This window comes from Ostrinia nubilalis, chromosome 21, assembly GCF_963855985.1.
Source record: "Ostrinia nubilalis chromosome 21, ilOstNubi1.1, whole genome shotgun sequence".
In the NCBI taxonomy this organism is placed as follows: Eukaryota; Metazoa; Arthropoda; class Insecta; order Lepidoptera; family Crambidae; genus Ostrinia; species Ostrinia nubilalis.
The window spans coordinates 1,689,882-1,711,963 of record NC_087108.1 but is presented as its reverse complement, the minus strand read 5'-3'; the positions used below and the strand labels follow the sequence as shown (position 1 = coordinate 1,711,963).

Below are 22,082 nucleotides of genomic sequence, written 5' to 3'. Positions count from 1 at the left end.
CCAATGACAGTTTAACTTTCACCCGGGACAAACTTGACCTTCACTGGTTGGGTTTTTATTGGCGGTCAAGCTGTAGATCCTGTATACACAGGAGTTGGGTGGGAAAGAGAGGTGGGGATAGTCCCGTAGTTTTAAATAGACGAGAAAAACATCTGTTTGTATTGCATTTTTATTCATAACAATGAAAAGATGATTTCTAATATGAACAATGCTAGATGGTGCACTCTTACACAAGCATTAAGTCTTACAAGTCTATAAATCCTTGAAGAAATACATACTAAGAGTAGACTAGTAGTAGTGTAGAGTAAGTATAACACTAAATTGTTCCTTAATATACGTATTTTATATCTTCACTCTTGTTTGTACCAATGCCAATGTGAGCGAGAAACATTGGGTGTAACAACAATTTTATTTATTTATGAATAGAACGGTAGTATGGTAGTACAAATTACACTATTCAAATAAGACGTAAGAAAGTTGTAGTTATAGTTAAGCTGTATTTATCCCATCTCGCATAATGATATCTATTTTTAATGATTATGTAACATGGTGAAGTTAGATCGTCTTGATCATTGGCGTAGTTCCAAAATAATTTTAATTGTCTTCCACACTGGAGTGTTGGTTTCATTTAACACTGGAGTTTGTGTGACATTCCACACTGGGGTGTTAGTGACATTCCACACTGGGGTGTTAGTGACATTCCACACTGGGGTTTCAGTTACATTCCACACTGGGGTGTTGGTGACATTCCATACCGGGGTGTTGGTGACATTCCATACCGGCGTGTTTGTGACATTCCATATTGGTGTTTCTGTTACATTCCAAACTGGGGTGTTGGTTACATTCCACACTGGGGTGTTAGTGACGTTCCATACTGGTGTTTCAGTTACATTCCAAACTGGGGTGTTGGTGACATTCCACACTGGGGTGTTGGTGACATTCCATACCGGTGTGTTGGTGACGTTCCATACTGGTGTTTCAGTTACATTCCATACTGGGGTGTTGGTGACATTCCATACTGGTGTTTCAGTTACATTCCAAACTGGGGTGTTGGTGACATTCCATACCGGTGTGTTGGTGACGTTCCATACTGGAGATTCAGTGACATTCCACACTGGGGTGTTGGTGACATTCCATACCGGTGTATTGGTGACATTCCATACTGGTGTTTCAGTTACATTCCAAACTGGAGTGTTGGTGACATTCCACACTGGGGTGTTAGTTACATTCCATACCGGTGTGTTGGTGACGTTCCATACTGGTGTTTCAGTTACATTCCATACCGGTGTGTTGGTGACGTTCCATACTGGTGTTTCAGTTACATTCCACACTGGGGTGTTAGTGACATTCCATATTGGTGTTTCTGTTACATTCCAAACTGGGGTGTTGGTGACATTCCATATCGGTGTGTTGGTGACGTTCCATACTGGTGTTTCAGTTACATTCCAAACTGGGGTGTTGGTTACATTCCACACTGGGGTGTTAGTGACGTTCCATACTGGTGTTTCAGTTACATTCCACACTGGGGTGTTAGTGACATTCCATACTGGTGTTTCAGTTACATTCCAAACTGGGGTGTTGGTGACATTCCATATCGGTGTGTTGGTGACGTTCCACACTGGGGATTCAGTTACATTCCAAACTGGAGTGTTGGTTACATTCCACACTGGGGTGTTTGTTACATTCCACACTGGGGTTTGTGTGACATTCCAGACTGGGGTGTTGGTGACATTCCATACCGGTGTGTTGGTGACGTTCCATACTGGGGATTCAGTTACATTCCATACTGGGGTGTTAGTGACATTCCATACCGGTGTGTTGGTGACGTTCCATACTGGTGTTTCAGTTACATTCCAAACTGGGGTGTTGGTTACATTCCACACTGGGGTGTTAGTGACGTTCCATACTGGTGTTTCAGTTACATTCCAAACTGGGGTGTTGGTGACATTCCACACTGGGGTGTTGGTGACATTCCATACCGGTGTGTTGGTGACGTTCCATACTGGTGTTTCAGTTACATTCCACACTGGGGTGTTGGTGACATTCCATACTGGTGTTTCAGTTACATTCCAAAATGGGGTGTTGGTGACATTCCATACCGGTGTGTTGGTGACGTTCCATACTGGAGATTCAGTGACATTCCACACTGGGGTGTTGGTGACATTCCATACCGGTGTGTTGGTGACATTCCATACTGGTGTTTCAGTTACATTCCACACTGGGGTGTTGGTGACATTCCACACTGGGGTGTTGGTGACATTCCACACTGGGGTGTTGGTGACGTTCCATACTGGTGTTTCAGTTACATTCCACACTGGGGTGTTGGTGACATTCCATACTGGTGTTTCAGTTACATTCCAAACTGGAGTGTTGGTTACATTCCACACTGGGGTTTGTGTGACATTCCAGACTGTGGTATTCCAAGTAGGCACGGGGGTTGTGGTAGTCGCGTTCCATTCTGGAGTATTAGTTGCATTCCAGGACCCGGTGACATTCCTGACAGCATTATCCTTGGTGTCCCATTTTGACCCGACGTGGTTAAGTGCTGGAATATACAAAATTATTATTTTGATTTTGAAACATAGGTATCGTTTCAGTTCCTTTATGCAAGAATAGAATAGAATAGAATGTAAGACTGGGGTGTTGCGGCGCTTCTTCTCAGCACTTGCCAAATGTTGGTCTCGAAGCGCTGGTAGGGTAAAAAGATTATGAGACATGTAGAGGCTCCTTAAGAGCAAAATGACGATTTGTAAGAACTGTTTATTAGTCTAAACAAATAAAGAAATTTTGACTTTGACTTTGAATTTATTTATTGCTTTTTCTGTGTACAGTTTGCAGTTGTTGTTTGGGCATAAAATTCGTTACAACAGATTGCTCATACTGAGCATGCAATATGTATTAAATTGTACGGACGACGCCACATCAAGATAACATTATTTCGACGTAGTACTGGTGACTGCAAGAAATTATTGAATCGAATGTTTTTTTCCCGCTCCTCGTGGTAATTTAAATATACGTGTTACGAGGGGGTTCACCATAATAGTCCAGCGGCGTCGGGGTTCGAACCCGCGTACCTCTGGAATGAGGGTTATCGCTCACCAGTTAGCGCCACTGTAGAGTAAGGTCCTGTCACTTGCTAGTAGCGAAGACAGTGGCACCAACTGGTGAGCGCTAAAGTGATAGGAAGACTATCGCATTTGCACTCATCAAGATGGCGCTACTGTAGAGTAAGGTCCTGTCAATCGCCAGGGGTGCCAACTGTTAAGTATAAAAACGATAGCCCTCATTGACACCGACACTATTGGGCTAGACTAACTTTAATATGTTAGGTATTATATTATAGGTGTCGGCCGTTTGGTGTAGTGGTTGCCGAGAGGTCCCGGGTTCGATTCCCGGCCGGGCAGAAATTGAAATGATGAATTTTAATTTCTGTGATGGGTCTGGGTGTTACTATGTAGGTATAATATGTATGTATTTACAAAAAAAAAGTATTTAAGTATGTTTATATCCGTTGTCTAGTGCCCATAGTACAAGCTTTGCTTAGTTTGGGACTAGAAGCGTAGTGTAAAATATTTATTTATTTATAGGTTTTAAAAAAACCTTACCTTTGTCTATCTTGGACAATATGCTCACGTCAGCCAAAACCTGGAATTCAAATGAAGGTTCACATAACAATGCACTTTAAATTAAATATACCTTCTCAAGTATATTTATAAAACTACTTTCGAGCAATAGATTGTTATTTCTTGTTATCTGATTTGTTAACTGTAACTCGTACGATTATTTTATGATTAAACAGGTAATTTCCCTGAACTAACTGGAGTTGTCTAGATTTAGAATAGCAGGAAAATAAACACTTGAAGAGCAGTGAGTTTTCTTTTATTTTAAATGTATTATGATTATTAAAAAAACATTTATTTTAAAATGCACTTTTACTCTATTTCGACACAAATATGCGGGCCAGTGCTGAGAAGGAGTAGTGCTAGTGCTTTTTCAGTATTAATAGGTGCCTATTAAAATTATCATGACATTATCTCATACATAAGAAATATTGCTGTAATATTTAGATAAGGAATTTTTTAAAGTTGCGGCACCTTTCAGTTTGTACTAGTAAATTAAATTACCTAGTTCATTTCACATCTGTTGTAATTTCAATGGGAATTGCTAAATATTAATTACAGGGAAATACTTTTCTGGCCACAAAATAATAATGTCTTTTCAATACCTTCCCCAACGTTTCAAGTGCAATTTCAAATTTTCATTTGTATCGTGGTAATTGATAAATTTACGTCACGATTTGTATGAAAAAATACCTATTCAACTTTCCTATCACTTAGAACAAACTTTTTTAAGTTCCTATTTTTGATACTTCAGGAGAAATATAACATTTTTTACTGTCACGTTTCGTTACTTTAGTGAAACTTAGGATCAAGTTTCACTATTATAAATATATCTACTTAAACTATAAGTAGGACAAAGGGACCAACAATTAAAATAGTATTAAGAAGTAATATTTACCGCTGTCACAGCCAGGAGCAAGCAAACTAAAGTGGTTGTTCCCCCCATTATGGTGTTTGCGACAAGTGGTGTAATGAATGGACAACCAAACGGTTTATATATTGAAAGGAGACAGCTATACAGTGATAGTGGAGATTACAATTACGGATTATATTATCAATTAATAAGTAGTTAATATAACGGCGCCAATGTAGATGGGTTCTGGACATAGAGCTTAAAAATGGTTTAAAATAAAATGTAATATCTTCCACCCTTCCCAGCACCAGTCGATGTGTTCGCCCGAAATAATATTTGGGACGTGTCGAAGTGCCCTGAAATTAAAATTATTTATTATTACAATACTTTGAATTTATTTATATTAACCGGCAGACAGTGGTGAACTGGTGACTGAGTTTGTTGCGGCGCTTCTTCTCAGCACTTGCCAAATGTTGGTCTCGAAGCGCTGGTAGGGTAAAAAGATTATGAGACATGTAGAGGCTCCTTAAGGCCGGGTAGCAGAGAAAATGGCGAAAATGAGGTTTTCATTTTTCATTTTTGAGGTATACTAAACAGTAAAATTAAAGGCTAAGATTTTTATTGGGCATAGTTGAGGATATTTTCTAGGGCTATTAACGGATGGAAACACGATTTGATGAAGTTGACTCGATAGAATATATTCCCAAAGTTACCTCTATTCGTTTTCTATTTATGGATTTATTTTTAAAATAAGCGATTTGAGATTCTAAATCTTTTACTAAACTTAAGTTCAGAAATAACTTGAGGGCTTTTAACGGATGAAATTTTTATATTGCGTCTTATTTAGTTACTATGTTAAAAAATGTGGAAAAAATCGTCCATGACGGCTTGGACAATCTCAATCAGTCGCGCGGTGGCGCTTACGGAGGACGGACGCGTGTCAGTTTTTTGGCCGTGACAGTTCGCGATTTGTCAATATTTTTGACAATGATGACTTTGATGAGTCACAGTATAATAATATCAGTGTTACTGGAAAAGCTTAAATTTTTGATAATTAAGAATTATCAATTTTGTCTACCTATTGAAATTTAAATCGTTCGCATCCTTTTAAACGAAGACTCTACTCATGATACATAGTACATTCCTCAAATATGAGACAAAACCAATGAGTTAAAATTACATTTTAATAGTACCTACATACAATCGTCTTACACTCTTTAGAAGAGCACACTGACACAAATAAATAATAAAAAATACTATCTAAGGTCTGTAGCTAAAGGTCTAAGCTGCAAGATGGAAGAATCTTCTACCCAAAAAGATGGCAGATGCAGCAGATGTCAACGGATTTAAAACTGGTGTTGATGTGACTCCTTGTAGACTTGAGTGTCTAGAGCGTCCCTTCCTCCACCATGCGTAAGAATTTTCACAAAAATACTGTCTAAGGTCTGTAGCTAAAGGTCTACGCTGCAAGATGGAAGAATCTTCTACCCAAAAAGATGGCAGATGCAGCAGATGTCAACGGATTTAAAACTGGTGTTGATGTGACTCCTTGTAGACTTGAGTGTCTAGAGCGTCCCTTCCTCCACCATGCGTAAGAATGTTTCAAAAATACTGTCTAAGGTCTGTAGCTAAAGGTCTAAGCTGCAAGATAAAAGAATCTTCTAGCCAATAACTTTAAAACTATAATTTGAACGAATTTTGCTATTAGTGGACAAAAGACAATGCCGGAAATTGGCGTCTTTTTTTTTTCGCGCGGCCACCGACCAAACCATGTTTTTTGGATACAAAATAGTGTAATAAACCAAACTTACTATGACATGTATGTATACCTCTAAACTCAGTCTGAACTGAGTTACGAGCATTAGAAGTTTGATGATTTACATACTAGATTTGCTTTTTGCGCGCAAGTTTTGTAAGAAATTGCAACAAAATAGTGACATTGTATGTGTAAACAAACAATACCATCCATTAAAGGCTCCAGACATCAGTGTGGAGTAGAATCAGCGCAATAAGAAAATATCGCAATATTTTGTTGCAATTTCTTACAAAACTTGCGCGCAAAAAGCAAATCTTAGTATGTAAATCATCAAACTTCTAATGCTCGTAACTCAGTTCAGACTGAGTTTAAAGGTATACATGTCATAGTAAGTTTGGTTTATTACACTATTTTGTAATCAAAAAACAGAGTTTGGTCGATGGCCGCGCGAAAAAAACAAGACGCCACCTTCCATACAAAATCTGGCATTGCCATTTCTGCTCACGATGGACTAATTATCTGCTATACTCTCGACTCTCTAAAGCACAACATTTATAAAAATTTTGCTGCGGTAATGCACTCCAGGTAACAGTGTGTGATGCTCATTGCTCATAGTGATTTTCGATACAGAGCCCCGTACATACGTTATACATAAATTATGGAAAGAAAACACCCAGACCAATACAAACAAATATGTATGCAATTTTAGTATGATATTTTTATTTATTAATAAACAAAAAGACTGAACAAAATTGATGCGTGTACTGATTAATGTAATTAACCACATGCAAATCTTTGTGAATTGCAACAACTATAATTTATTATCCAAGCTCTAAATAATCGCTACTACGAGTAACTGATCATAAAATGTTTTTCCAATCGCTCAAGCTCCCGAGGATCTACCGATAGGTCGGGTGACGTAATCTTGAAATTATTTTAGCTGGCGCGGAACTTCCGGAAGGTCGGGTGACGCCACGCCTCTTTGAACCGTGTTTACTTTGGCAGTTATATTGTATATTTATTCGATTCTAAAATATATTCCCAAAAATTTTGAAAGTTGTTTTAATTTGTATCACTTGGATATGATTTGTATTAGAAAGTGCTGTGAGTGTGACGCTTGAACGGAAGGAAGTCAACCTAACCTAACCAACTGCGTATTATTTTCTAAACTGCGTATTTCTATACTGTGTAGCCGCGAGAGCTCTTTGGCGCGCTGTCTTCGGCGAAGTATTGCGCGCGCAGATTTTGACAGCGCGAAATACCTACTTTAGCAGAAATACCAAGCCTTAAGTGCAAAATATTTGACGATTTGTAAGTAGGTACTATTTATTAGCGTATACAAATGAAGACATTTTGACTTTTGACTTTGAAAAATTTGAGATCGAGAATCTCATTTAAAAGATAGGTAGGTAGGTACTTACAATACTGAAAAGTCACTCGGCACCATGAAGCAAACTGAAGTGGCAGAAGACATGGTCGCTCACCTGCTAAAAGGAACGACTCGAAGATTGTAGGGCTTTCGTTTTGATGTCGAGTGCTGTATTTAGATGAAATGATGATGACGTCGTTTACAATCAGAATTTTTTTTGTTGCTAAAGCACCCAATGCCCACCGCTTCTGTAAAAACTCAGTTATACATACAAATATAGCTTACAGACAACAATTTTGATCAATCGTAGTTTAGGCCGGCAGGATTCAGCCACACGATGATTGAAACAGTGCTGTAAGATATCATGAAAACATAAACCGGCAGACAGTGATGACTGAGTTTGTTGCGGCGCTTCTTCTCAGCACTTGCCAAATGTTTGTCTCGAAGCGCTGGTAGGGCAAAAAAAGAATGAGACATGTATAGGCTGCTTATAAGCATTTGACGATTTGTAAGTACTAATTTAATTAGTCTACACAAATAAAGATAATTTTGATTTTTACTTGCGGTTGGCGTTCCAATTTCCAGCGGGCCCCTAATTTACTAATTAAAAATCAAGATAAAAAAAGCGTACAATAATGGTGACATCAAACACACAGATCAATATCTCATCGTTATTGTTTATTAAACAGCTGAGCTATGAATGAAATCACCAGGATGTATAACGGCAATAACGACGTGTTCGGAATTACCTAGATAAGAGCTGGGGAGGAGCCAGGAGGGACATAAACCCCCACTTTTAGGAGGTGGGAGGCTCTTCAGTATTACTTGGGATTATTGCAATGTTGTCTGAGGAAAAGGGCGAAATATTTAACCCATTCATTGCCGCCGATACTAATATTTTTGTGGTGCTTTTGCTCAAAAGTTGGGGGTGAATTCGCGTCCAAAATATTGATGTAGTAGGTATAAGGGACAGGTTGCCAAAATTTTTATTTATGACTAGCGGCCGCCCGCGACTTCGTACGCGTGGATCCCGTTTTACCCCCTTCATCTATCTTACGCGGTTTAGATTTTTTCATACAAATGTTTTTTCCCGCTAACTCCCGTTCCCGTTGGAATTTCGCAATATCCTGTTGTAACTAAGCTTTAAGTTTACTAAGGGACCTGCATGCCAAATTTTAAGCGTCTAACTTAAGCGGTTTAGATTTTTCATACAAAAGGATTTTCCCGGTAATTCCTGTTCCTGTGGGAATTTCGGGAATAATTCCTTTCACGTCTACGGTACCTAAGCTACGTCCCTTAAAAATTTCAAGTGCCTACGTTTAGCCGTTTAGGCTGTGCGTGGGTATGTCAGTGAGTCAGTCATACAAAAGGAATTTCCCGCTAATTCCAGTTCCCGTGGGAATTTTGCAATATCCTGTTGTAACTAAGCTTTAAGTTTACTAAGGTACCTGCATGCCAAATTTTAAGCGTCTAACTTACGCGGTTTAGATTTTTTCATACAAATGTTTTTTCCCGCTAACTCCCGTTCCCGTGAGAATTTTGCTATATCCTGTTGTAACTAAGCTTTAAATTTACTAAGGTACCTGCATGCCAAATTTTAAGCGTCTATCTTACGTGGCTTAGATTTTTTCATACAAATATTTTTTCTCGCTAATTCCCGTTCCTGTAGGAATTTTGCAATATCCTGTTATAACTAAGCTTTAAGTTTACTAAGGTACCTGCTTGCCAAATTTCAAGCGTCTAACTTAAGCGGTTTAGATTTTTCATACAAAAGGATTTTCCCGCTAATGCCCGTTCCCATGGGAATTCCTAAGTATCCTATAACCTGCCCAGGAGTATGAAGAATAATTGTACCAAGTTTCGTTAAAATCCGTAGAGTAGTTTTTGTTTCTATAAGGAACATACAGACAGACAGACAGACAGACAGACAGACAGACAGACAGACAAAAATTTTACTGATTGCATTTTTGGCATCAGTATCGATCACTAATCACCCCCTGATAGTTATTTTGAAAATATATTTCATGTACAGAATTGACCTCTCTACAGATTTATTATAAGTATAGATTTACTGATTTCAAAGTTCAGTTGAAAATCTGAACACGTTTTTTGCTGTCTCCAAAAATATTTGAGAATTCAGCCACAAAAAACGTATGAAGGAAAGATTGAAAGACAGAATTTAATTTATTTCTATAGGATCATGATAGGATTATTCTACTGCAAAGGATTCTTAAGTTTTGGAAGTCATTGGGGGAGGCCTATGTTCAGCAGTGGATTTTCATGGATTTATTGGACTGGGGAACTTGGATAGAATGGTGTAGATAAGGGTGGTGGTAGCAAAGGGTGTGGAACTGTGGTCACAACATACGTAGCATTGACTTTCACACACGGCCTTATCTCACAACTACATTGAAAATCTGCAATGTTGTGAAATAAGCGAGGTTAGATAATTGATAAAAATTAATCCATAAAGCGGAATCATAGTAGTCAAATAATTAATGAATGGTGACGGCATCCCGTCCAAAATCATTGATAAATCTATATCACGATAAGATATTAAATATTAGATCATACAATTAAAATGTAACCATTGTTTTCATCGTGGAAGATAAAATAGTACGCGACAGACGTCGTTTTGGTTTATATTGTTGTGAAATTAAAAAATGTAGGTAAGTATTGAATTTTACAATATTGTTATAAGCTGTAAATACCCTTAAGTTCTTGGGTATCTTACCAGCATTAGGTAGTCATGCCAGTTAAGTTGTTTTTTGTCCAATCAATTTGTTTACCAAATTTTTCTCATATGCATTTACACATTACATCAAATCATTTGTTTTACACAATTTCATGTATTGAAATGTAATATTGGTATCATAAAAGACAATTTTATCAAGAATTAACAAGAAGTTGCAGCCAGCATTCTGGGCACCATGTCGCGTTGTTTGGACAGCGATTTGGGACATATTTTTTATTTTTAAATATTTAGTCTAGGTTCATTACGAGTATTTGTATTACGAGTATGTAATTATATCATTGTTATGTAAAAAAAAACAAGATGTTTAAACAAGTAAAAGTTGATATTCTACACTTCCTTTTACTAGTAATATTAAAATTAGTCTTAGTTTTTACTTAAACTTGTTTTATACGAAACCATTATATTCTAAAGTGGACATAGAATAAAACAAAAGAAATTGTGTATCACAAAATACTTTAATCAAAAACAAGCAACAAAAACTTCCTCTTACAAATAAAAATGATAATTTTATTGATGTGTCACATCATGGTGCTTGCATCACAGAGTACAATTTCAAAGTAAAAAGCTTACAAAATACACGATACGTTTTGGTACACTGGTGATTGTGAGCTTTAAGCTCAAAGAATTTTATTTTAATTAGAAATATTCGTTCGCGATAACGACCAGGTGGACCGACGACCTCATAAAGGTAGCAGGAAGGCGCTGGATGCAGGCCGCTACCAACCGGTCATTATGGAAATCATTGGGTAAGGCCTATGTAAGTACTGGACGTCCTGTGGCTGAAATGATGATGATGGATGATTCGTCCGCGGTAGAAATGGCACACGTTTGATTAAGGGACTGATGACAGGCTAGATGACAAAATTTAAATCTTTTGTCCGTCAGACAGATGGTAAAAGTGTCCCATATTTTTAACCCTCGCTGTACGAGGTGGGGTGTGACACACCCCAGTCCTTTAAAAATAGCCACAATTTTAAAAATTTGCAAGTGCTGAATTTGAAATTCTCAGTAGCTGGAATTATGACACTGCTGCTTCGATCAGCGTTGCAAAATCAGTCCAGCGGTGACTACCAACTGAGTTACGTGCCTTTAAAGTGCGTGTGGGTGTCACACACCCCACCTGGTACGGGACGTTGTTAAAAAGTTAAAAAAAAAATCTAACAGTTTTGGTGTAATTTATATATTTTTAGCTTTGTCAATTGAATAAAATTCAATACAAATATTATTTTTCGTGATTTTTACGGTATCTGAAATTTTCAAGCACTTTTAGTCAAATGAGATGACTTTTAGTGCGAATCTGGAAGTTTAGTACTGAGATCCGAAGATGTATGTGAACATACACTTATGGGCTACAATTTATACTTTGTGATACAATTTAGGGGCTACTGAAATGGAATAACATATTTTATAAATAAATAAAATTGTTACACTCCCATTTTATGCATTGAGCATACTCAATTTCTTTCATCAGAATTGTGGTAAATTGAAAACCGATGATCAAAACAAATTTATACCCTTCCAGTTTTTAATTTACTTTTAAATTATAAGTAAATACTTGTACTTTGTTAAATAAAAACGGTTGTCATAATTAAAGGCACTAATTAAAAATTATACATAGGAAACTGATTCCTAAATTACAAGAACAATGGAAATGGTGTCTTTTTGTTTTTTTATGATAAAAATGTTATAATACATATTTTCAGCTCAGAGCATTTCTTAAACCTAATTAGCATACGTAAATAATCAATATTAAATATTAAATTCCACCTAAAAAAATGTTGAATGAAAATTTTATCACTTTGTATATTGGGGTGTGTCATACCCCACCTGGTACGGGACGTAACTTTTAGTCACCTCGTACACGGAGGGTTAATTAACTGTCGTCAGGAGGGCTAAATAGAATTTCTATTCCATTACCGAGGCATCACCCGATTGTGAAAAATTGCGCAAAAAAAATTGTATCAGCGAAAACTATGAATTGACGTATTGAATGTTTGTTATTTTCTTACAAAATAATTTGCAAACTACCGCGAACGTGTTAATTTGTAACCTATTTGAAGTGGTTTATTCTAAATATAATTTAAGGCACACAAAAGACAATATAAAGTAAGTTTTAAAAGTAATTCCTGAATTCCTTTATTGAATAAAGGTCGGAATGTCACTTCTGAACTAAATGGCTTGGCCAAGATAGAACCCAATGGCGCAGTTACACCACGGCTTTGGTATGCGATATAGCGCTTCGTCTCGGTAATTTTCCGCAGTGTACTTGCGCCATAAGGTTTAAAGTTAAATAAAAAAGACTTTCCCAAACTTAAACTGTGATTTGTTGATTCATTTTTTTGGCATGACATCCTGTATCATTTGAAGATTTCTTTATTTTCCAGAACATTATAAATATACTAGAAAGTAATAAACTAATACTCAAACGTCATGTGCAACCGATATGAAAGTACGTATAAATAAGGCATTATGTTAACGAGTTTTATAAAAAGTTGTTATTTTTAATGAAATTCACAAGACGGGGCCGGTTTTGGCAACGTTAAAGGACATATTTTACACTGGTATTAAGGTGTATTCACATTGACTGGCAGCGTGCGTGGGGCGTTTGCGCTACTTATAAAGTAAAGATGATTTTCAAATACCCACTTCATAGTTCGTCCAACGCTACATGGCTATATGGATATTCCTTTACTGGGGCGTTACCAATGGCCCGAAATTTTATACACTAGCTAAACATTGAATACAATAGTAATGAAGTTTTACTCCAGAGTATCAAACGAATGGTTATTAATTTATACATAAATGATTTCTTTTAATCTCTGAACCGCGTATGTTCCGAGTTTACCATACGAATTTTGTCAGCGTATACAATTTCGCGAACTTATTTTTCCATACCCAAATTGTTAGTACACAGAATCCATTTCAGCATACCTTTAAATACTGAGTTGAGGCAGTTAGTTGGCCTTACTGCTACCTAGACAAAGTAAGACTCATGACAAACATTTCCATCACTAGTTGGCGCCACTGTAAAGTCCTGTCAATCGCTAGTGGCTAAGACAGTGGCGCCAACTACTGGTGAGCGTTGAAGCGATAGGACTATCGCATTTCGTCGTTTAAGTTCTATCACCGCGTAAGTAATTTTTAGCAACTTTTCAGGATTGGACGAAACGACGCGTCTTTCGATTCTCTAGCGGATGGCATCAACATGCCAAAACCGCCAAAAATTACTTACGTGGTGATAAAACTTAAGCGACGATTTGCATCCACCAGGATGGCGCTACTGTAGAATAAAGTTAGCCAGTCGCCAGTAATACCAACTGTTTATAAACGATAAATCTTATTAAATCTGTGGAATCAGGAGGGTCAATCCGAAAAACGTTATCCAAAGTTTCGAATGTCGCCATCCCTCTCACGTAAAGCGAAATACCAACATGAGCGACGGTGACAGATAGACGGAACTACGTAAATAGCATTTCACACCCGTATTCACAAACAATGCTTGCTGAAGTGAAGCAGCAACGCTATGGGAAGTCGAACGCACAGCGTTGAAAGAACTCTGTGATTGGTTCGAGTGTGTCAATCGGCCACTCAAGTCTATGAATAGGTTTTGGGACCCTGTGCGTCCACGTGCACTGTGAAAAATTTAAGTAATGTTTGTGTTAGAGTAAGCTTGCTGTCAATGAATTTTACTTTGTCCAGGGGACTGACTTATTACATCGCTGGTGCTTGGTCGTTTTTTTAAACAAGATCACGTCGCAAGAGACTGGACTAAAGTAATAGTAGGTAATGGTAATGATTACTTCTTTGGCAGCCGATAGACCTTCACGTCGGTGGAGTCCTCGAAGCCGCAGTCTGTGCGGGAGGGGTAGACGCTCTTCAGGTTGCCTTCTAGGTCCACTATCTTGACCTGTAAGAGAAAATAGTTTTAAACATTTGCATGGGTTTTTGAGTCTTATTTTATTGGAGGAAAGATCAAATTATGATGGTATAGTTTTTAGACATTGTACAACTATATTTTCCCCAGATTTGAACTACCTACTACATGCTAACTGTTTTTGCTTTTAAATCGACTGGCATAACACCAGCTAAGACTAAGAGCCTTCGTGATCACAGTAAGTAAGCTTTCCATAGGATAAACAAATCAAAGCCTTAACTTTAGTGTAGTTTCTGCAGACTTTTTGTCGGCCGATGGTTAGCTGTTAGTCAGTATGAATATGTATGGAAGTGCGCACATTACACCGATTTGGTATCAGCTGATTCTTGATATAATTTGGAAACCGACCAAACTATCGACCGGCTTAAAGTTTGTAGTCCACCCCACTAAGATAGCCCGTTTTAGTTGATGGAGAAGCCACGATAGCCGAACGGTGAAGGGGTCGGACTGGCCGACTCGTGATCCAGGGAACGCGGGTTCGGTCCCCGCTGCCGCTCGACTATTGTGGTGAGCTCACTCGAGATCGTGATACAAGCATATTTAGCTTAGCGCGAGGGGCTGACGGGACTATTAGCACTAATAATCTTTTTTTTTAATAAAAAAAACTGCTGCCTTCAGGAACAGTTTGCAAGAACTTGCTGTCACTGCTATTACCATGGCCTTGCTAGCTGGCGGAGAATGCTGCGCTAAGGTCGCCTCACCTGCTGCACAGTGAGCGTGTGGTAGCCGGACTCCTGGCTGTCCAGCGAGCCGTGTGCTGTCACTGCTACCAGCATGGCCTAGCTAGCTGGCGGAGAATGCTGCAGTAAGGTTGCCTCTCACCTGCTGTACAGTGAGCGTGTGGTAGCCGGACTCCTGGCTGTCCAGCGAGCCCTGTGCTGTCACTGCTACCAGCATGGCCTTGCTAGCTGGCGGAGAATGCTGCGCTAAGGTTGCCTCACCTGCTGGACAGTGAGCGTGTGGTAGCCGGACTCCTGGCTGTCCAGCGAGCCGTGTGCTGTCACTTCTACCAGCATGGCCTCGCTAGCTGGCGGAGAATGCTGCGCTAAGGTCGCCTCACCTGCTGCACAGTGAGCGTGTGATAACCGGACTCCTGGCTGTCCAGCGAGCCGTGTGCTGTCACTGCTACCAGCATGGCCTCGCTAGCTGGCGGAGAATGCTGCGCTAAGGTTGCCTCACCTGCTGCACAGTGAGCGTGTGGTAGCCGGACTCCTGGCTGTCTCCTATCCCCAGCAGCAAAGCTTCTTGTAGAAACTTGTTGAGGACGCTGCGGCACGCGCCCAGCGAGCCATGTGCTGTCACTTCTACTAGCATAGCCTTGCTTTCGTGCGACATCTGTGGGTTAACAATAAATACATATTTTAGCTCACATTTCATATGTCGCCTGCGTCTTGGTCATGCGTGCACCCCTGTCCACCTTGCGAAAATGCGCATTAAAGATAGCTCCATCTGCGAGTGCGGCCTGGATAAAGGAACAACCAACCACATCTTTTTTAACTGTCCCAAAATTGGATCCTCACTGTTCGATTTTCTCCCTAAAACTTTCCCCCGTCCCTCTAACATTAAATGCGTACTTAACACCAATAACTCCCCTATTTTAAATTCCCTTGTTAAATTCATCAATGTTAACAAAATTAATTTTAACTACTTTAATTTTAGGTACTTTTAACTTGTCTTGGCCTTGCGAAATTCAATCCAAATCTCCCGTGACTTTCTTTTATTTATTTTTTGTGTCACAAATAGCCTCTCCCAACAGTCCCAACCCTTTCCCTTATCCCAATCCATGCTGTACAAAATTTTTGTGTTTTGTTTGTTTTGTGATGTCTTTTTGTGATTGTGTGTGATGTCTTTTTTGTTTTAGGTACGATAAGTCCGCTTAGTTTTGCAGTTGAATTATTATCTATTTTTTTTTTATTCATAACATTGTGTAAAAGCTGCGCACGTGACATTGGCGGAACAGTGTGCCCCCAGTGGCGAAAAAACACAAGTCCATCGCCATCAACAAATGAAGAAGAAGAAGGCACATAACTCGTAGAGATGATAGCTGTTGGGGCAGATAACTTCTCGAGTGGCGAACTGGTAACCACAGGCCGAAAGACGTAGCGTGGGCAGGCCCTTCCTAGGTGAACCAACGATCTGGTGAAGGTCGCTGGAAGAACCTGAATGCGTGCACCGCAGGACCGGCCGTTATGGAAATCCTTGGGAGAGGCCTTTGTCCAGCAGAGCAGAGCTTAGTCCAGCAGTTGTCTTCCGTTTCGTTCGCATGTTTGTTATTATCGCGGCGCGAACCGTCGCTTTAAGCAATACACATATTTTTATTACTTTCAAATGATGTCGTGCCCTGAGTGCCCAAGCAACTGCACTCAGGAGGATTTGATGAGCGCTACTGACAACGCCACTCTTGTGGCGGAGTTTTGGGCTGACACTGTCTAGGTTTGTAGTCGACACGAAAAGAAGAAGTTTCAAATTGTTAATTTTCATTTTACCTTGGTAACTTCAGAGTTGGTGATTGGCGGGAAGCTGATGACGCGGCCGCTTGCATCCTCCAGACAGGGGTACTTGGGCTTGCCTTCCAGGAGGTACAAGTACCTGGACAATAAACGTATTACATTACACTCCGCCATTTTGAAAGCTAAATTGCCAACTAAGCGACAGCGCACACTGAGCAACGATCGCGGCGACTAGACGCCGCTAGATAAGGGTCGACTCACACAGTGCTGCGAATTGCAGATTGTAAAATCAAAATTATCTTTATTTGTGGAGACTAATTAAATTAGTACATACTTACAAATCGTCAAATGCTCTTAAGGATACATGTCTCATTCTTTTTTTGCCCTACCAGTGCTTCAAGACAAACATTTGGCAAGTGCTGAGAAGAAGACTGAAGCTGAAGCGCCCATTTACAGACAACAGCAGATAAAAGTACACCATCATTATCCAAAAAAACAAGGCATATAGAAAAAAAAGGAAAGACTCTTTTTAAAAGCCTACTTGCAGACAATAAATAACTTTTTATGTTGCCTTCACAAGGTGACTATCAATGCCTACACAATATTTTATGTTCAACCTATATTATTTTTGTTTTAATCATACTTACTTGTGGATCCCAGAGTACACATTTCTCTTCTTCTCCTTCCTTAGGGCGTCGGCCTCAGCCGTAAGCTGTTGGAACAGCTGCTCCCCGGTGTAGGGCTTCAGCCGGGACAGCGGAGTCAGGGATAAAGCGGAGGGTGCTTTGGCAGTGTACAGTAGATCTCCTGTAGACAATTAAGTATTTGTCTCATTTCTAACCCCCTTACAGTTACACAGGTTTGGAACAATGGTTAAAAATGACATAGTTATCCATAGTAAATGTCACTTTAAACAAGTATTCAATACATTGTAATTTTTATGTAAAGGAGTCAATACGTAAAGTATTTTTTTGTACTTATAGTGTATGTTAAAAGATTTTGTCGATTGTTGTGAACAATGCAACAATGCAGTTGTAATCTAAAAGTGAAATTAAATAATTTTGAAATTAAATAATGTGAGTTTAATTTTGAATTACCCGCATAGAAATCAAGTAACTTGTATCTACAAAAGGGAGACTGTTTTTTTAATTGTCTGTCTAAAAAAATACTGTACACTTTGTGGTAAAGTAACATACCTGGAGCAATTTTGTTCAGGTCATGAGTAGCAATGGTGGCCACGTTTCTCTTATCACAGATTGTGTCATGAAGCTTCGTTTGCATTTGAATGAACTTCTTAAACGATGCCTCCGTGAAGTGCAAATCGTTAACGATACAGCACACAATATATGGACGGACACCGCTAACTTCAGATTCAACAATCTTAACTTTGAGAGTGTCGTCTTCAACGTGTAAGATTTTCATCGAATGGCATAGATCGCAGACGTTGTCGTCCGGTGGAGGTTCGTCCTGCTTTTTGGCTTTCTTGCCTTTGCCCTTGCCCTGTGCTGGCTGAGATTGGTCCAGTTTGGGGCAGTGGTCGCGGATGTAATCCAGGACTTGCTTGGTGCGGCATTGGTCGACTAGTTTCATCAGTCTTTTGTCGGATAGCTTGTTTCCTTTTAGATTTAGTTCTGAAAACGTATCAAATTCTCATTAGAATCCAATTGGAAAAAAAATGCAATTCATGTATATAAAGGCAAGTGCCAAGTATGGTATAATCACATTGGTTAGAAGATGCAAACACATACAATATTATGAAATCAATAAAGTCATGTATATTGCACAACAATTACAATATCAAGATAAAAAAGCTATGTAAATACAAATCTTTCAATACATGTGTTAGGTTATAAATAAATTGATTTCAAATTCATTTTACCTTTCAATTTAGACATGGTAGCTACTTCTCCAGGAATAACCTTGAGTTGATTTTCTCCGATATCAAAATTCTTCAGAGATGGCAGATTACGAGCCACATAGCTTGGCAGACTCTCAATAGCATTGCTTTTGAGTTTCAAATCCGTGAGGTGGGGCAAGTTAGCGTTCTCTATATCCAAGAAAGCAGTCAGTTTGTTGTTGGATATGTCCACCATAATCAAATTGGGAAAATCCCCTAATTTAGGCATACTATCGATCTGATTCGAACTAAAATTTATACTTGTCAACTCTTTCATCTTATTCAACGACTCAGGAATGCTCGTAATCTGGTTTCTTGACAAATCTAGCACTTTTAACTTCGACAGCGAGGTTATGTTTTCATTGAAAACCGCTAACTGGTTTCCGAATAAAAGTAATGACTGCAAGTTTGTAAGCAGCTTTATTTCATCAGGAATCGATGACAAGCACGTATCGCTGATGTTCAGCAGGTTCAAGCTCGTCAATAGAAACAAATTCTTGTCCAAACCACCTTCAGAAATCCGTTTGGAGACGTTGGAGCCCGCCAATTTGATTTCATGTCTGTTTTCCGACTTTGCTGTCGATACCTCCGGCCACGCACTCATTTTGATCAATAATCATACAAAGCACTTGAAAATGTAAATAAATTGCGACGCTAGCATGAGTAAACGTTAAAAACTTTACAGCCAGCCACGATGGATCCAAAAAAGAAACAAGAAAAATGTAGCAAAAGCAAAATCTGTCAACTTATTTTTTAAAACCGGTTGCCACAGATTACTAACTACAATACTTTTACTAATCGTATAGTATCGTATGGTATCGTATCGTCAAACAGTACTTTTGATACGGACGGAATACCGGTAAACAAAGCAAGTTTCGACATGTCAAAATTGTCAAAAATAGCTGTCAATTCAATGTCAGTTAGCGAGTGGTTTTGTTTGTTTGGTCCATTTTGTGCCGAAGATTTTTGAATTGTAAATAAACTTTAGACCTTTATGTTGTGATCGTAATCTTTTAAAATGAGGCGCAGCCTTGCGCCGAGCCAGACTGGCTCAGGGGACCACGTCTTCAAAAGTCCTTTGCTGAATTCGGCTAAACGCAAAAGGCGGGAATGCACAAAAATCCCACTTACGCAGAAAACTGCTTCTCAATCTATGTCTACTTCGGAGCACGAAAATTTGATCAAGCAGATCCTGAGTAAGCCTTTCAAGGTACCCATTCCAAACTACGTCTCTTCGTACTGTAGCAAAAGTCTTGGTTTAAAACGCAGTCAAGTGCGACGTGCCCTTCATGATCCCGACGAGCCTAATGCGCTGGTTTTGTTCCGGCCGCCGTATATTCCTGAACACGAAAAGATGAAAATGAACCCTAAGGACATTCAAGTAGCTGTTGTCGTCGACCCCGTCCTTGGAAACATACTAAGACCCCATCAGAGGGAAGGGGTAACATTTATGTACAACTGTGTTACCGGGAAACAGATTGAGAACGCTTATGGGTGCATCATGGCTGATGAAATGGGTTTGGGCAAGACATTACAGTGCATAACTTTGCTGTGGACATTATTGAGGCAAGGGCCAGAGTGCAAGCCAACAATATGCAAAGCAATTATTGTTTGCCCAAGCAGTCTGGTCAAGAACTGGTACAATGAGATCCACAAATGGCTGGGACAGAGGATCAATGCCTTGCCCATGGATGGTGGGTCAAAAGCAGAGATAACACTGAAATTGCAACAATTTATGAACACATACTCAGCCACAAGAGTGGCCACACCAGTTTTGATAATCTCATATGAAACTTTCAGGATATACTCAAACATATTGCACTCATCTGAAGTTGGTTTGGTCCTCTGTGATGAGGGCCACAGATTGAAGAACAGTGAGAATCAAACATACCAAGCTCTAATGGGTTTGAAGGCCAAACGGAGAATCCTAATTTCAGGAACTCCAATTCAGAATGATTTGACTGAGTACTTCAGTCTGGTACACTTTGTCAATGAAGGCATACTTGGCACTGCCCAAGAATTCAAAAAGAGGTATGAAAACCCTATCCTGAAGGGTCAAGATGCTTTGGCAAGTGAACAAGAGAGAGAAAGAGCCCAAGAATGCCTTCAAACTCTCACTGGCATTGTCAATAAATGCATGATTCGAAGGACAAGCAGCTTGCTCACAAAATACTTGCCGGTCAAGTTTGAACAGGTCATTTGCGTCAAAATGACTCCACTTCAGACACAACTGTACAAGAATTTCATCAATTCAGATGCTATTCGTAACAAATTTACTGGCACTGGAGACAAAAACACACTCAGTGCTCTATCCAGTATAACAACTTTGAAGAAACTTTGCAACCACCCTGATTTGGTTTACGATAAAATCGTAGAACGGTCTGAAGGATTTGAGAAGGCACTGGACTTGCTACCTAGTCACTATGACATCAAAGATGTTAAGCCTGAATATTCTGGAAAACTGATGATCCTGGACTGCATACTGGCTAACCTGAAAACTAACACGGATGACAAGATAGTTCTGGTCTCTAACTACACTCAAACGCTGGACTTGTTTGAGAAACTGTGCAGGAAACGTTGTTACCAATATGTGAGGCTAGATGGTTCCATGACTATTAAAAAGCGAGCCAAAGTTGTAGAGAGCTTCAATAATAAAGATTCTAAAGAATGGATATTCATGCTGAGTTCCAAGGCTGGTGGATGTGGTCTGAATCTCATTGGGGCGAATCGCCTCATCATGTTTGACCCTGACTGGAACCCGGCAAATGACGACCAAGCCATGGCGAGAGTCTGGCGCGACGGCCAAAAGAAACCGTGCTACATCTACCGGTTACTGGCAACAGGAACTATTGAAGAAAAGATCTTCCAGAGGCAAGCACACAAGAAAGCACTCAGCGACACAGTGGTAGACCAAAACGAAGAGTCTTTGCGACATTTCACATCGGATGACTTGAAAGACCTTTTCCGGTTGGAGGAAAACACTCTTTCAGACACACACAGCAAATTCAAATGTCGCAGATGCGTGAATAATATACAAGTTACGCTTCCGCCTGCAAATTCTGATTGCACTTCGGACTTGTCGAATTGGTACCACTGTGCCGACAAGAAAAGCTTAGCAGACTTGGTTTTGAAGCAATGCTGGGATTTGGCCAAAACAATATCATTTGTTTTTCACCATCGTTCAGCAGAGACTGAGGCTGCAACCGAAGAAAGCCCGGAAGAAGACAAAGAGAATGTTCAAGTGAAGAAAAAACGCAAGATTGAAATCGATGAGGACTACTCAGAACCAGATGATAGTGCTGATGAAGATTATGAATAACTATACTTATTTTATATTGTGTTAAGAGAGAAATTAAGTTCAATTTTTATTGTAAATATTTAACTGAAACATTGTGGTAAAATGTAAATGATTATTGTTTTTGTTTGTAAATAAAAAACAGATTATTAC

General features: G+C 39.3%; 3 protein-coding genes across 3 annotated transcripts; 1 reads left to right on the top strand and 2 right to left on the bottom strand.

The window, feature by feature from the left end:
- Window positions 1-166: 166 nt before the first annotated feature.
- LOC135082047 (mucin-2-like) lies at window positions 167-4,619 on the bottom strand. The gene is made up of 3 exons (XM_063976799.1): window positions 4,519-4,619; window positions 3,606-3,645; window positions 167-2,545 (listed from the first exon to the last, which is right to left on the bottom strand). The coding sequence occupies exons 1-3, from the start codon at window positions 4,564-4,566 to the stop codon at window positions 570-572; spliced, it is 2,064 nt and encodes a 687-aa protein (XP_063832869.1). The 5' UTR covers window positions 4,567-4,619; the 3' UTR covers window positions 167-569.
- Window positions 4,620-10,789: 6,170 nt separating this feature from the next.
- On the bottom strand, window positions 10,790-19,382 carry LOC135082046 (leucine-rich repeat-containing protein 47-like). The gene is made up of 6 exons (XM_063976798.1): window positions 18,617-19,382; window positions 17,934-18,368; window positions 17,385-17,544; window positions 16,774-16,876; window positions 15,467-15,622; window positions 10,790-14,260 (listed from the first exon to the last, which is right to left on the bottom strand). The coding sequence occupies exons 1-6, from the start codon at window positions 19,236-19,238 to the stop codon at window positions 14,150-14,152; spliced, it is 1,587 nt and encodes a 528-aa protein (XP_063832868.1). The 5' UTR covers window positions 19,239-19,382; the 3' UTR covers window positions 10,790-14,149.
- A 162-nt stretch (window positions 19,383-19,544) lies between these two features.
- Window positions 19,545-22,080, top strand: LOC135082066 (DNA repair and recombination protein RAD54-like). Its single transcript, XM_063976818.1, has one exon. The coding sequence runs from the start codon at window positions 19,653-19,655 to the stop codon at window positions 21,951-21,953; it is 2,301 nt and encodes a 766-aa protein (XP_063832888.1). The 5' UTR covers window positions 19,545-19,652; the 3' UTR covers window positions 21,954-22,080.
- The last annotated feature ends 2 nt before the right edge of the window (window positions 22,081-22,082 follow it).